This window comes from Rhineura floridana, chromosome 2 (assembly GCF_030035675.1).
Source record: "Rhineura floridana isolate rRhiFlo1 chromosome 2, rRhiFlo1.hap2, whole genome shotgun sequence".
Lineage (NCBI taxonomy): Eukaryota > Metazoa > Chordata > Lepidosauria > Squamata > Rhineuridae > Rhineura > Rhineura floridana.
The window spans coordinates 219,106,170-219,121,948 of NC_084481.1; the positions used below are offsets into that span (position 1 = coordinate 219,106,170).

General features: G+C 41.2%; 1 protein-coding gene across 4 annotated transcripts in view; it reads right to left on the reverse strand.

Moving 5' to 3' along the window:
* PPP1R13B (protein phosphatase 1 regulatory subunit 13B) overlaps positions 1–15,779 on the reverse strand; it is a 90,125-nt gene that overhangs the window by 13,892 nt on the left and 60,454 nt on the right. For 2 of the 4 annotated variants that reach the window (XM_061612253.1, XM_061612256.1), the window contains exons 5-9: positions 7,341–7,442; positions 5,772–5,946; positions 4,250–4,446; positions 2,167–2,307; positions 1,216–1,396 (exon numbers count right to left, since the gene is read on the reverse strand). In XM_061612253.1, coding sequence (XP_061468237.1) covers positions 1,216–1,396; positions 2,167–2,307; positions 4,250–4,446; positions 5,772–5,946; positions 7,341–7,442 — 796 coding nt within the window. Of the gene's footprint in view, positions 1–1,215; positions 1,397–2,139; positions 2,308–4,249; positions 4,447–5,771; positions 5,947–7,340; positions 7,443–15,779 lie in introns of all 4 variants that reach the window. The other 2 variants (XM_061612252.1, XM_061612255.1) reach the window with 1 other exon arrangement.

Below are 15,779 nucleotides of genomic sequence, written 5' to 3' on the forward strand. Positions count from 1 at the left end.
TAGATATGCAAAGGAGAGCATTAAAGTTTTGTTTACTTGCTAAAATGCTCAAATACAATAAAACACACACTCACATGCAAGTATCTACAATACAGATACACAGGTTCTAAAAATTCCTGTTTAATATGCATCTGTATGCTAGAGCTCAGATGACCATATTAAAATGGGATTTCTTAGCTTGCCAGAGATCTTCTATGGACTCACAGTGTAGGATCTCAGAAAGAGTAGCTGATGAATGGATGACAGTGTGAACAGCAGATTGAAGAGAGGGAGGTGACAGAATAGGATCCACTATAATGTCTAAATCAGAAATCTTCCAGGGATCTGGAGATTTTTTCACACACCCATAGTCTGTATCTACAGGAGACAATCAGATCCAGTCACACAGAAAAAGAAAAGAAAAACATAGGATATGGGGAAAAAATTACAACATAAATGACCAGAGAGATATCAAAATGTAAAAGGGAACAAAAAAATACAGGGATAAAAGTTTGACACGACATATTAAACAAGAGCCCTCATGCTGTATCTCATATGAAATCTGGGTGGAAACAATTTTCAAGTTAAGCTCCTGTGGAGAAAAGGTCAACTTTTTAAAAGATGTGCATATGTATATGACTAAAGTGCATTCAGCATATATTGTACTTGGTTGCTACAGCCAAGGCCTCATAACCAAACACAAACTATTAGCTAGATAGCCAAAAGTTGTACAAGGCTGAAGTCAACAAAATATTTAGAAGGACTTTGTTTTGCAGAAAGTGCAAGCAGAGTTTGTTATGACTAGTAAGTGCCAACTGTTTGTTTTTTAAAGATAACCTATGTGAAATGAAATAGCAAGCTGCAGGAAGTATTCACATAAATACATGTGAAAATGCACATTGTACTGTTTTTGCATCTCCAGAAATGATACTCACATCTGAACTGATTGTCTTGAGATTAAGTATGAACTTTTAATCAAAACCATATTTAATGTAAGAGCTGCAAACCACAAAGACATCTAATAGTAACTGTGGGACAAAGGAGAAAGCATCTTGACTCATGTTTTTGCCAAACATTTTGTCAAATGCTTTTGTTGTATTTGTTCAATATGAAAGAGAGCTATGGGGATCCTAATCCATTCCAGTTTAACAGAAGGGACAGAGGACCATCTCCAAGACTACTCCTCTGTCACCCTGCTGTACAAAACAACAGTATCTGTTATTGTGAACTGCTTACCAGATTTGGATCTTCCGTGAGTTGCGCTAGTAGTAATGGTAAGGGACTGTGGTTTCACTGGGTCAACTGGCATAGCATAGCTGCTGGAACTAGGAACTTGAATGTATGGCCCCACTGCTGCAACTCTGCCTGAAGCATTCAGTGACGCCTGAGGTGAAGATGTTCCATTTATCCGGTTTAACTAAAGAATGACATATCAAAAGGTGTGTAAACATCAATATCCATCTACACTTTTGCAACATGTTTAAAGGAACAATTACCAACTACAGTATGCTTCTCGGCAGTTCAAAACCTGTTAGCCCTTCCTGCTCTCCTGCCTTGGACATTTTCTGTTTGCGTTCATACACCATGTTAATGATCATCCCAGTTCCCTTTTATGATTTTCTATTCCGAACTACTGTGATTTCTTGAATGACAGAAAGCATGAACAACTAACTGAGTGTCCCTTTAATCTCAGAAGGCTTTGGGAAGCATTATCTGAAACACTCCCTTCTCCCTATTGGCTCCATGCAAAAGAGCTGTAAAGCTTGCATAACACGCAACTCATGAGATTACTAGGAAATTAAGGCAGTTTCAACTGCTAATATGATCCAGCAAATTCAATTAAAAAACGTTAAATCAACATTTTACTATTCCTAGCCTGGTCACCATAGTATTCCTGTACAGGAAATAATATTTTGCCATTAAATTTCAAGTTATGTCTGCGTGACCCTACATTCATTTTATACTCTCATTACAGCAGCTGTTGCAATCTTCTATGGCAACCGGAACATAAATACCAGCAGATTTTGGCAAAACACAAGTAATGCACTTTTAGTTTAAGATTTCTATGGGTCTGGAGTGGAGGAAATGGAAACTTTAAGAAGCTTGATGAGCTTTGTAAAAGTCACTGAAATGTGGCATCCTTTTAATAGTTTATCTTACAGCAGGGATGTTTTCTTTTTGACGTGCCTCAACTTTTTTCTTGTATAGGCGCTCACGTAGCTCATTGATACGCTTGTCCATCATGGCTACCTCCATGTTACGTTTATTCAGAAGGTCTTTCTGCTGCTGAAGCTTGGTGTTCTGCTCCTGATTAAGCCTGTTACGAATCTGTAAAGGACATAGCGGTTATCATTCAAAGTAGACACTACTTCAAGTTGCAGTTGTTTCTTAAAAGGTAAAAAACATAAGCATCCATAGGCAAAGAGCAACTTTAGCTATGCCCAAGGGGATGGGTGTGCTCTGTGGAATTGTTTTTCATTTGAATAGCAGAGTGTCATGCTATATCACAAGCTGCCTTGAAACTCAAGAGGTTTAGTGAAGGACTGCTATATAATAAAAACAAGCCCAAAGCTCTGTTGGGTGATTGGGTGGGTGGCACTGGGCAGAAAGGAAAACGCTTCCCTTTCCAAAAGGAAAACATTGTGAACAGTATCATTGTTTTCAGCATTTCCCTCACCTTTTTATTCTACAGCAGGCACATGTAGCCTCCCACCCAAATTTAAACCAAAGCTGTCCCTGGCCACATCCACACCAGGCCTCTATTACACTTTGGACAATCATTATTTATTTATCTATTTATTTAGTGTATTTATATACCGCCCCATAGCTGAAGCTCTCTGGGTGGTTTACAATAACTAAAAACATTAAAAACAAATATACAAATTTAAAAACATCTTTTAAAAACAATTTAAAATAATTTATCATGGCTTCTCTCAAAGCCATGGCTCAAAGCCAATCATGGCTTCTCTCAAAGAATCCTGGGAAGTGTAGTTAGTGAAGGGTGCTGAGAGTTGCTAGGAGATGCCCTGTTCCCCTCACAGACCTTCAATCAGAGTGGCTGACTGTTAAACCAGTCTGGCCACTGGAGCTCTGTCAGTGGAATAGGAGTCTCCTCTCAGCACCCTTCACAAACTACACTTCCCAGGATTCTCTGAGGGAAGCCATGACTGTCTCACGTGAGATCAGAGTCTGGTGTGGGTGTGACCCCAATTAGCCAAGCCCAGCAGCTGTGAGGCTTTTAGAACACTGACAGTTGGTTCTTACTGAGCTTGTCCTGCGTTATCACAGGGTTCCAGCCAAAATTTCTTAAATTAATTAAAAATCAGCCACACATTTTTTTTTACTTTTAAACTGCAGAAGATGGTCAGAATATGGAGCAACGTCAGTATTAGGATTACAAGTCCTCTGTGAACATGGCTGATTTTTAATGAATTTCAACAGATTATGAGAACTCTCAGAAAAAAATGTCCAAAAGGGCTCTGGGTTTTTTTTCTCTCTTTTTACACTTTGAACTCTCTATTCTCTCTGACTGTTTTGTGTATCGCCGTGAAAATTGAGAGGGTTGTTAAGCAAGCGTTTCTGAGTTCAGGACTATAAGTTTTGTAAAGTTTTGTTTTGAAATGAGCTTATGGGAAGCATCAGAATGGCATGGGGAGTATTTTCAATTTAACATTGCAGAATGTGAAAAATCCACGCTGGCTATAGTATACAGCCACTCTTGTGGCTGTATAATAAAGCCAAATTTTAATTAACTAAAATGAAAAATAAACCATGATTTAACATGAACGAGCTGCATGTTGGCGCATGCTGCTAATACAGCACTTGCTTTGCTGCTCTCCTGCTGCTGCCAGGAAACAAGTAAGTCTAGCTTGTTGTGATGTCTGAAGCTGAGCTCATGGTTTGTTTTCTCCAAGCAAACCACAAGCAGTAAGCCAAGAACAAATGGCTTCCAAATCTGGCTGCCATTTGTTTGGTGAGAAATAAGCCACAAGTCCAGGTTCGGACATCGTGACAAGCCAGACTCTGGCTTGTTTCCCAGCAGGACAGAAACAGCAGGAGTGGGGGAGTAGCGGAACAAACACTGGATTAGGTGGGTGTACTAGTACACTGCTCTTTATCATTAAAGCATAGCTTATTTGTTGGTGGATCCTAAACATTTTGATTTGGAGAATGAGTTTTCAAAAAGATCAAATGTACCAATGGAACTAAAAAGGGGGAAACCTCAGTTTTGTTAATAAACACTATGAAAAATGCATGTCTTAATTGTTACCTGTAGCTCTTGGTACAGTTTTTTTAATTCTACAGCTGCAGGCCCTGTCATCTGTCCATTGTAAGACTGGAAGCCATTCAACTTCCCTTTCCTCAGGTCCTCTAGCTGCTGAGTAAGCTGGTCAACCTTTAACACTGCAGCTTGTAACTCTTGTTGCTTTTCCTGGAACATGGCACTGATATGTTCAATTTCAGTAGCTGCAATTAAAAAATACTAAATGAAATGCAAACACACACACACAGAGAAATAAGCATGAGAGGCCATAAGCAATGCCTTTCCAGTGTTTTCTCTCAGCCTCTGCACATTCGAACTTAAGAGCAAAATAGTTTGGAGGGATGAAGGGAGAAGCTATGGCAGTGGTTGATTGTGCTCTGCCACCCTAGTCAGAGGCAGCATGCTTCTGAAAACCAGTTGCCGGAAGCCTCAGGAGGGGAGAGTGTTCTTGCACTCGGGTCCTGCTTGCGGGCTTCCCCCAGGCACCTGGTTGGCCACTGTGAGAACAGGATGCTGGACTAGATGGGCCACTGGCCTGATCCAGCAGGCTCTTCTTTTTGTTCTTATGTTCTTATCCAGATAAGGCTGTGAATGGTTACACCTAAATCTGGACTTAGACTGTGTGTTGTCCAGCCCACGGTTCCCAGGATCAGCTGCTGGAGTTTGAAGTGTAGCAAGCAGAAGGCACTGGTCAGCTGACCAGATCTAGCACAAGTCAACTGCAGGGACAGAGTTGAATACACATATTCCCTTCTGCAACTGATGAAGGTTCTAAGGCCTTAGCTCACACAATCTCAGGTAAGTAACAAGGATAGGCTCAAGCTATGAGTTTCCTGGATCATATTCCAGAGTCCCTGAAAGATCAGAATGTGAGGTCAATGAATTTCTGCTCCCTACAGTCAGCACAACATTATAGAAGCAACTCACATTAATAAGGAGCAAACATGAGAGAAGAGAAAGCTAAAAAAACAGCTGAAATGCTACAGAACTGCATGTTTCTGCCCACATGCCTAGCGCAGGATGCTTATTAGGCCACAACCTGTTTCTACTAGAGAGGCTTCAGAAGACTGTCATGTACATTTGTAAGTTAAGTCTTAAAGACAGACAAATAATATTCTCCAGAGGTGGTGAACAGCCTCCCTGACTGGGGCTGATGGGAGTTGTAGTCCAAAACATCTGGAGAGCACCAGGTTGGTGAGGGTTGGCCACATCACTCTCTCGGCCTAACATATACTCAGAATGACATGGGGAAACATTAGTGTGAAACAGGCTATACATGGATACAACTGCAGCTGTTCCCTTCATCATGGCAGCCAGAAAAAGTGCAGTCACAAAAGTGAAAATGGCTTCCAGATGACTCCATGTTCAGAATGCCTCATGTTAATGTTTCCTCATACAACTGGAAGACAGCAATAATTCATACTGTGAATTATGAGGCATCATACTGTGTGCCCAAGCCCAGAATCAACTACTGGTTCAAGAAGCTCAAATGAGAAGAGCTAAAAAAGGGGGAAGAAACCACTCATACACAAATTGCCATTCATAATCTTGCTGTAATCCACTTGTCCTCTCATGGCACGGATTTTTTTCAGCTTTGTCTCCTGGGTTTCCACTCGCTCTTTAAGTTTCTGAAGCTTTTCACTCTCAGACACAGACTGCTGCTGACGGCGTTCTTGCTGCTTGAGATAACGTAAACGTTGTTCCTATCAAAACAAGCAGAACATGTAATCATGCTGTTTTATTTTTAGAAAAGCATTACCATTCACTTGCCTATTACCTCTCCAAAAAAAATCACAGCGAGACAGTCAGTCTTTACATGAGTAATGGTTTCGTACCTGCATAGTTTTTTTTTAGTCTGGAAATTAAACAATAGCATGAAATTATTTTTAAGAACCTATTATGTAAAGTTTTGTGTGCATCTAGGTTGTTTCCTCCAAAAGATACTAGACCTTTCAGTTCTGAAGCTGCAAGATCTAACCTCTCGTGTACACAAAAACAAGTTGCAGCTGAAACATTCATTCCAACACATCTGTGATGTTTCCTGCAACTTGTACTTCCTGCTCCTCGAACATACTTCCTCCTTCAGCAAAATGGCTCCCAACCCTCCATTACATAATTTCCGAAAGGAAACAATGACCAGCAGAGGACTACAAACAGGCAAAGATAAGGAGATCTAGAGCAAGATAAATGCCACTTCTTTAGAATGACAGCCTATGGACTGAACAAATACGGGAAATGCTTCCTTTTTCTCTGGAAGATTTTTTAAAAATCAACTGCTATAACCTAAACCCTCCCCAATTCACTTTTGTCCTCTAATTCAAGAGAGACTTCACCTTGTGTATATTGTTTTATTAAGATGCTTGATTAAATACTTCATAAAAACACACCCAAATGGCATTTATGTAATGACTCTACTGGGTAAAAAAAATCATTATAGTTATCAACACTGAATATTTTGTTATTACAGAAGTGTTAAGAATACTAGCACTGAAATTTTGACTCTGTTCAAATAAATAGATGAAACTGTTGATATCAAGAAAGCTTGAATCACTGTGGACAATGTGAGCCTAGATGTGAGACCACATGGTAGTGGTTGTTTTTAAAAAAATGAAAATCAGCTGGGCAGTCCACTCCAATAGGATAGTGCAAAAGATTGATGACATTGTACAAACAAAAAACACCCCTCATACAATGTGGCTGTGCTGTCTTGTGTTGCTGCAACAGTGCAATATTCTGCTTTGCAGCAGTAGTATAATACCAAAAGTCTGGTACTCCACTCATGCTAGACTCTTTGCGAAAGAACTGGTCCACTTAAAAAAACCCAACTTGTGCCATAAGATCAGACTGTGTCTCCCTATTGACAACATTTTTTGTCTATACTATACTATAAACTATACTATTTTTAAAAAAATAGGATAGGACAGAATTGGATGGATTGATAAAACAAATCTAGGGTAATAGGGCATCACACAGGATTAATACCATATAAATTCTCAATTAGCAAATTTTCTATACTGCTGGGATTTAGAGTCTTCTGTGAAAACAGCACATTTTCAGTTCTTTCCTTCCTTTCGTTATTACTGGAAGTGCAGTTTACCTTGGCAACCAACATTTGCTGCTGATTTTCAATTTGCTGCTGTTGCCTGGCAGCCATATCCTGAAGTTCTGAAAGTGTTAGTTCAACACGTGGATTCCCAACCTGCAGAGAATGAAGAAGTGCAACACTATAATGTTATTATTCCTCTATGAATGCTCATAATTTTTCCACATTTTAGATGCCACTTTTCAACTGTTTACCATGCTCTATAATAAACTGTCCTTAATAAAGTTTGGAAAGCAGCATATTCTCTGTCTCTTTGCATATTCTTCAATATATACAGTAAGTTAGTCTAACAAGTGTGTTTTATTGTGCTACTGTGCTGCAGCAGAGGCTGAAGGAGGATGCATCTGGTGCTCTCAGAGCAGGAAAGTCCCATGCAGTACTGATCCCACCTTTTCTGCTAATACATAGTTATAGGCATCATCCCCAGTGACCAAGCAAAGAAACACTGGACTTACTCAATGCAGCCCACACTACAGCTGATGGGCACAGGGGACCCAGAATTTATTTGCTTAACAAAAAAATTATCTGGGTAGATTACAATAAATAAGAAAGCAATTTAATCCATACAACCATCACTGCCCAGAAAGCACATCTCTCTCCCTGATCCAGGACCCTAGCTGACTGGGCCACAGTGAAGGTGGAAAGCAATGAGGCAATTTTGACTGGGGCAACCTGTGGCCATAACAGCATAGAGATAAATGTTCCTCCATTTAATCTAGAAAAACACTAAGCCTTAGCTACCAAACATTCATGAAATACCACACTAGTGGAATGCTTGTCATTATGTGCTTGGTACTGAAGAAGGCCAGACAGAAAGAGCCATGTATTCCAAGGACAGAATGTCCAAGTCTTATCCGCTGAAGCAACATACTGTAGGTGGAGCACATTCTGCTTCTCCCCAACACTGGAGTCATTGGTGCAATGCATATTTGCCTCAATATTTTCTCTGAATTCAATGCTTTACTTTTTGCCACTTAAGTAAACATCTGCTATTTAATTCAATGGGGAAAAAGAAAAGCAGAATTGTGTTTACAAATCTAGAGGGGTAGGTGAACACACCTCACAAGGAGTCCAGCGTGGCCAGGCCACAAAAACCAAGGAATTGGCCTTTATATATTACAGAGAAAGATGCCATTAGGAAGTACTGAAAATATTAACATTTCACAAAGTGTAATTTGTTTCAAAATATATTCAGGTTCTCACAGTTTTTGTTCCTAAACGTGCACACTTTTTTTGTCTTTGTATTAAGAGGTTATTCACTAATAGGCAAAAAACCCTTGCAGTTTAAGAACGTACCTATAGCCAATAGATATTCCTATCAAACTTTAAAAAGCAGGGAAACTGGGGAGCTACAGCGAATGCACTGGGGGAGCAGGAGACCTGACCTCCTCTCTGAGATACTGTACTGCCCTATAAATGTGTAAAAGTGCAAATACAATTTGGATTGGTCTTTCACAGTCCAATTTGTTTCCTGTGTAGTTTGAAGGAATTTGGTAATATGTATCTCTTGGAAAATAATTTGGTAACATGAAGGGATAGGAAAGGGAGGGAGGGGAGAGGGGAGTGGAAGGAAGGGGAGGGGAAGGAGGAGATTGGAAGGGGAGGGGGAGGAGCAAATGAAGGAGATGAGAAGGGGCAAAAGGGAGGTGATGGGAGGGAGAAGGCGGAGAGGTCAGGTTTGATCATTTGCATGCTTACTGATTTCAGTGGGATTTACTCCTGTGCAATCATGCTTAGGATATGTAAAACTGACCATGGGGGGGGGAGGAGAAAAGGGAGGGCGGGCTGGAGTGTGCAGGGGAGGAGGAAGGAGGAAGAGGGGAGGGGAGGAAGAAGGGAGAAGAGAAGGGAAGGAGGGGAAAGGCAGGTCTGATCATTTGCATGCTTGAGTTCAATGGGATTTACTCCTGTAAAATCATGGTTAGGATAGGTAAAACTGAATATGGGGGAGGGAAGAGGAAAGGGAAAGAGGGAGGGGAGAGGGGAGCGGAATGATGGGGAGGGGGAAGGAGGGGATTGGAAGGGGAGGGGGGCAAAGAAGGGGAGGGGAGGGGCAAGAGGGAGGGGATAGGAGTGAGGAGGAGGGAAGGGCAGGTTTTATCATTTGCATGCTGTTAGAGTTCAATGGGATTTACTTCTGTGCAATCATGCTTAGGATAGGTGAAACTAACCTGGGGGGGCAGGGAGGGGGGAAGAGGGAGGGAGCAGGACAGGAGGAATTTGGGTGGGTGGGCGGGCACTGGGCAGAGGGGAAGCCCCTTTCCTTTCCATAAGGAAAACACTGTGAACAGTATCATTCTTTTTCAGTGTTTCCCCCACCTTTTTATTCTACAGCAGGCACATATAGTCTCCCACCCAAATTTAAACCAAAGCAGTCACTGGCCACATTCACATCAGACCTTTATTTCACTTAAGACAGTCATGGCTTCTCCCAAAGAATCCTGGGAAGTGCAGTTGGTGAAGGGTGCTGAGACTTGCTAGGAGACGCTCTGTTCCCCTTACAGAGCTTCAATGAGAGTGGCTGACTGTTAAACCACTCTGGCCACTGGAGCTCTGTCAGGGGAATAGAAGTCTCCTCTCAGAATCCTTCACAAGCTACACTTCCCAGGATTCTTTGTGGGAAGCCATGACTGTCTAAAGTGAAATAAAGGCCCCCTGATTAGGCAAGCCCAGCAGCTGTGAGTCTGGCTTTTAGAACACTGACAGTTGGTTCTTCCTGAGCATGCCTGACATTATGACTGAGTTCAATACTAAATTTCTTAAATTAATTATAAATCAGCCAGGTGTTGTTTTTTTTTACTTTTAAACTGCCGAAGATGAAGGTCAGAGTATGGGGCAAGGTCAGTAATAGGATTACAGGTATTCTGTGAACATGGCTCATTTTTTATTAATTTCAATGTTATAAGTACTCTAACAGAAAAAAATCCAAAAGGGGTCTTATTCCCCCCCCTCTCTTTTTACACTTTGAACTCTTGATTCTCTCTGACTGTTTTGTGTATCACCATGAAAATTTAAAGGGTTGTTAAGCAAGGGTTTCTCAGTTCAGGACTATACGTTTTGTAAAGTTTTGTTTTGAAATGAGCTTATGGGAAGCATCAGAATGGCTTGGGGAGTATTTTCAATTTAACATTGCAGAGTGCAAAAAATCCATGCTGGCTATAGTATACAGCCACTCTCAGGACTGTATAATTTCCTCTTGGTGTGTCCCCCAGTGATTAACATTTAATATATACTGTCTTGACAACCCCAGATTCCTTCTATTCTACTTCCACAATTCCTAGAAAAAACACAAACTCTTAAAGTTGACAGCAAAAGTTTCTCAAGTGAGGAATTTCTTATAGAACTGATTCTATCAGAGAGCCATTGGGGCCTTCACAAATAGTGTCCCAATGGCATGAGCTTCCTTGCAAGCTGTTAGAGACAGTTCACTACTGAGACAACAGGACTCCAAAATGCAGCTTCTAATAAGGATCACAGCAAATCCCATTCTTCAAGAAAAAGCTAGTTGTTCCTTTACAAGTTCCCCCAACCCATTCTCGAAATTTCTACTAAAAGGAAAAGAAAGTTCAACAATGTAAGTGGAAGAAAACAGTGAGTGGATAAAATACAGACAAATAAAAGGACAAAAATGTGGAGTTAAATTAAAACAAATAGTAGAAATGAACTATACAGGACATTATAGAGTTTTGTTTATATTTCTATATACTTGCTATAAAATACTCAAGATAGTGTGACAACATTTTACATAATGTAAAAATAAAAAAGCAGGAGTTAAACAATAGTTTAAAAGCAATTGATATTGTACTTGCAGGCCTCAAATCATGTTTCCCCCAAATCCAAATTTTAGAAATTAAAAATATGTAATGGTTAAGGACAGCTGGTATACCACAGTGGGGAGGAAAGCCTGGCTGGGAGTCCAGAGTCTGTGAGTTCAAATCCCTGCTCGTGTCTGAATACCGCTTACCATGAACATCCTATTCATAGGATCGTCATAAGTCGGGATCGACTTGAAGGCAGCCCATTTCCATTTTTTCAATGATTAAGGAGCATGCAGGGAAATGTAATTTTCTGATGGCAAATGCGCTTTGTGAACAGTTTCCTATATAGCCCATAAATACACAAGTAAGTAAATAAATAAAATAGGCACTGGAATTTCAACCCACGTACAACAGTTAACAAAATTAGGAAATACACAAAAAGGTACTATGAGCAGAGAAGATCACCAAGGAAAATCTTGGGCAGAACTGACATTTTTCATTCCTGAAGCTCACACGATGTGCTGGAGCACTTGCTTTTATGGAAGATAGTAAAGAGGCAGAAAGAAAGCGAGATAAAGATTGGGGAGGAGAGACCAAAAAATAATAAAAAGTATCACTGTGGGCCCCCAATGGACACTGCAGTGCTACTTGGAGGTTATCTAGTGCATTCAAGCCAAAATCCATTCCAAGCAGGAGTACAGCAGGACTTGGTCTTGGAACGTCACAAGTTCAAAAGGCTCCAGGCTTAAGCACTGACCCAGGAGCTGGGTTGGGGTCAAGTCTGATAAAAGCTAATCATTTGGTTTTGTTTTGGATTTTCAAAAGGAGATACAGCTGTAGAAAAATAAAGCTTTCCCTTAGAGGGAGGTGCATAAAGCAATGGAGTCCCAACCCATCACTTCCAGAATCCCTTAATCTACTAATAGCCCATAATCATGTGCACATAAATATAGGGATGCTTCGTGTTTTAAAGCACAGCATGGGGGCAGCACTATAGCCAGCCTTCCTTGTTAAGTGGGTCAGCCACATTTCTAGGTGGGGCACTGGGGGGGAGGTGCATAGCACCATCCAACCCCCCCCACACACACTGGTGGAGAGTATGTGAGGGCCAGGCCAGGGGGAAGGAAAGGCAGTGACTTCTCCAGCCACTATTTCTCTATGCAGAGAGTGTGCTAATTTACATGGATGAAGTTTAATCTGAATTGTCTTACTCTTTGTTGAGAGATCCCCAGGAATACCAGATTCAAAAGCTGACTTTGCCTATAGCTACAGACCTCTTTTACCTGTGGTGTGTTCTAATTCTTTATGAACTGAACTACTTTGGTAATGAGAGTGAGTTCCTGAGCATAGCTTTGATGTTGGATTAGGTATCTTTGCTTTGATTTGGATTCCTGCATTGAGCAGGGGGTTGGACTTGATGGCCTTACAGACCCCTTCCAACTCTACTATTCTATGATCTCAGTTTTAGTTTCCACCCAAAAACAAACTTGGTTTATACTACAAGTTTAGGGAAGGTCAGAGAGAAAATAAATACTTCAAGATGTGTTTGTTAACTCCTCCTTGAAGGTCCCTCCATCTAGTCTTATTCCTGACCTTTAGATTTGCCTTCCTGTTGGGCAATCAAGGGGGGGAAATTTTAACTGGTTGCTATACAAAGGACTAACTAAGAGACTGGAAATTAATTGTGGAAAGCAACTGGAATGCTTTTAGCTGGTTGCTGGATTGGTGTTTTTTCTGCCCAGAAGCTCTGGAAAGGCATGAGCAGCACACATTGGGGAAAATCAGAAATTATGCTTGAGCTACAGTCTAGGTAGCCAGCTACTTAGTGTACACATTCTGGGGGCGTGGCAGGGGTGAAGCCACAGGGGGACTTACATGACATCCAAGTCCCCCTGAGAGCACTCCTGCTGGTCCTGATCCCCACAAAAATTCCACCAGCTAATAGGCTGATGGAGTAAAAATATTCCCATGGCAGCCTACGGGGATCACTTACTCTCTGATAGGCCTGTTTATGGGAGCCAGCTCTTCCCTTCCAGCTCCTGTGCACAGCTCCCAACTAAGCCTATGCTCAGCCAGGCTGGCAGCTCTCAAATGTGAGTGCATGCCGCAGGGCTTTCCTCTGACTCCTCCTCTGCCAGCCCCCCACCTGCTGGCCCCTCTCCCACCGGCTCCCCGTCATTTTGATGACCTGGAAGTAAGCCCATTAAACACAAAAAGACTTACTTCTGAGTAGGCATGTATATCATTGTAGTTAACTATACTGTGATTTCTTAATGAGTCCCTAGTCTTTAGCTTCTGCAGAGCAGGAGCCATGCTTTTGAGAAGAAGGGAATTCTTTCACATTCACCCACACTTAAAATTATTGCAAGGCACTAGGGATGGGGGAGAATATTTGAAAAAAATCAAACCTAGTACTGGATCCTAACTGAATTTACTAGTTTGCTATTCCCTTGAAGAGGCACAGATCTCTTGTGGCGAGTCGCGGCTGTAAGCAACACAGACTTTGGGGCCACGACTGCAATCGGCATGAATTTCTTTTTTGAAATTGTCTCCCTATTTTAAGTAATTTTTTCCATAATGAAGATGTTGTGTCAACCACAGGATTTCCATTTGTCCATTATATATTACAAAAAAAATTGTTATTATCGCATTATCGTTATTATCTCTTCTCCCAAAGGGTTCTTCAGGACCCCTGTTCTTTTGTAAAAAATAATTATTATGAACAACGCACATACACACTGTGCTGCCCACCAACTGCTCAGTTCAGTGCAGGTAGCAATCAATCATTCATTCATCCCGGGAAAGCGGTGGGTGTACTGTTCTCTTCTCTATGAGATATCAGTGCTTCCAAACTGGCACAGACCATATCCAAAAGAGAGTAAGCCTGAGGCAAGACAGACTCAAAGGCAATTATCTGCCTCACTGATATGTAAAAATAGGAAAAACCATCATGTGGAACGCTGTGATCAATTCATTCACGTCAGTGACCTGAAAATTATGCAATTTTTTTCCCGCCACCAGAAAACTATGTTGAATGCTGTAATTTACATAAGTATGTATGAAAATAATTATGTAATTTTTTTGGGGGGGGGAACCCAAAAAAACCCTGCAGATCGAATAGCTGAAAAATGCGAGCAGCAGATCAAATCGGCAAGCGCCAGAGAAAGCAGAAACAAAAAAAGAATGGACCGGTAAAGAAACGACAGACTATCGAACTGCATGCGGATCAGCACCATGCAGCGAACCCCATCCCTGCTAGGCACTACCTGATCTCAGGTGAACCCAACCTAGAAAAGAGAAAAAAGGAAGGGCAAACTATGGCAATTTCAAGGACTAGAAAAAAAAGACAGAAGCAGGAAAAGTGCACTAAAGGGGAGGGTAAAACAGCAGCTCTTTAGCACCCCAGGGATTCCTATTGCCTGCTGTCCAAACAACTTACTTATCAATCACAGCTCTTACTTCATTCCTTGGCTAATAACAGTAACAAGTAGGAACCGCCAGGCTGGCTCACTTCACACAAATTACTTAGAAGGATAGCTTCACATTTTGCTCCATAACGTATTTTCAAGGAGGACTAGAGACTTATTTTTTTTAAAAAATGAAAGCTCTGAAGGCCTTTGTGGGTCCCATGATGCCTGTGAGCAATCGTTTGGTGACCCCTGAATTACAGGGTGATTGTGATAATGAAAAACCCACCCTGTTTTAGGGAAAGTCTTGAGTAAGCAGACTTTGGGGGGGCCTTTCAGATGAGGCTTTTATTGTGCATTCTCCTTGCCTTATTCACTGACTTTTTCAGAGGTTCCTATTATTAAATTGCTCCTGTTCTCAAAGCAATTCCATTCTATAAATGGAGGCTGTCATTGCCTATAATGTCACAAATTAAAAAGACAATTCCCCCCCCAAAAAAAATCCAGGGGAGGGGGAGTACAGCTTGGGGAGGAGCCATGTACCCATTTGCCCCACCCTAGCTACAGGGCTGCATGTATGCATAGGACCTGCTACTATATGAATTTCCCATCTCAGAAAAGCAGCACAAAACAGGGAGAAAGTAATTGCAAAGACTGATTGCACCCGAGGTAGCTGTTTGCTCCTCCCACTCATACCTATAAGATTGACTTCTGTTGCCAGGTGTGAGCTAAAGAGCTGTGTAGCCCTTTTCTTGAAGGATCATTCTTGGACACTATTTTTTATTTATTGAGTGTACTATTTTTCGTTCTTAGGTATTTTAGTGGAAGTGTTTTTATTTTTACTGTTTTTCACACATCAATTCTCAACCAAATCCAAAACAGTATCATATTGTTTTGACATGATTGTGCTTGCATTTTTGGTATAATATTGTTATACATATTGGGCTTCTGTGGATGGAATGCACAACTGAAATGAAACCAAACCTGTATAATGCTATATATCTGATTAAAGACAACACCAAAAGTTAAAACCCTCAATGTTTCTGATTTTCATTCTTAAATTTAAGCAGATCATGCTGCCAGCACCTGCTAAAAAAATGAAATAAAATGGCCATGATACAAGACCACAGTTGTGAGACTTGCAGTGAAGCTTGATGGATTATTCTCTTATCCTACCAAGCATGTGTGGGTGTGAAGTGTGTATGATCTGCCACTTCCAAAACCTGTGAGCTGTCATAAGCCAGGGCAGAGATGGTGATTCCCACACC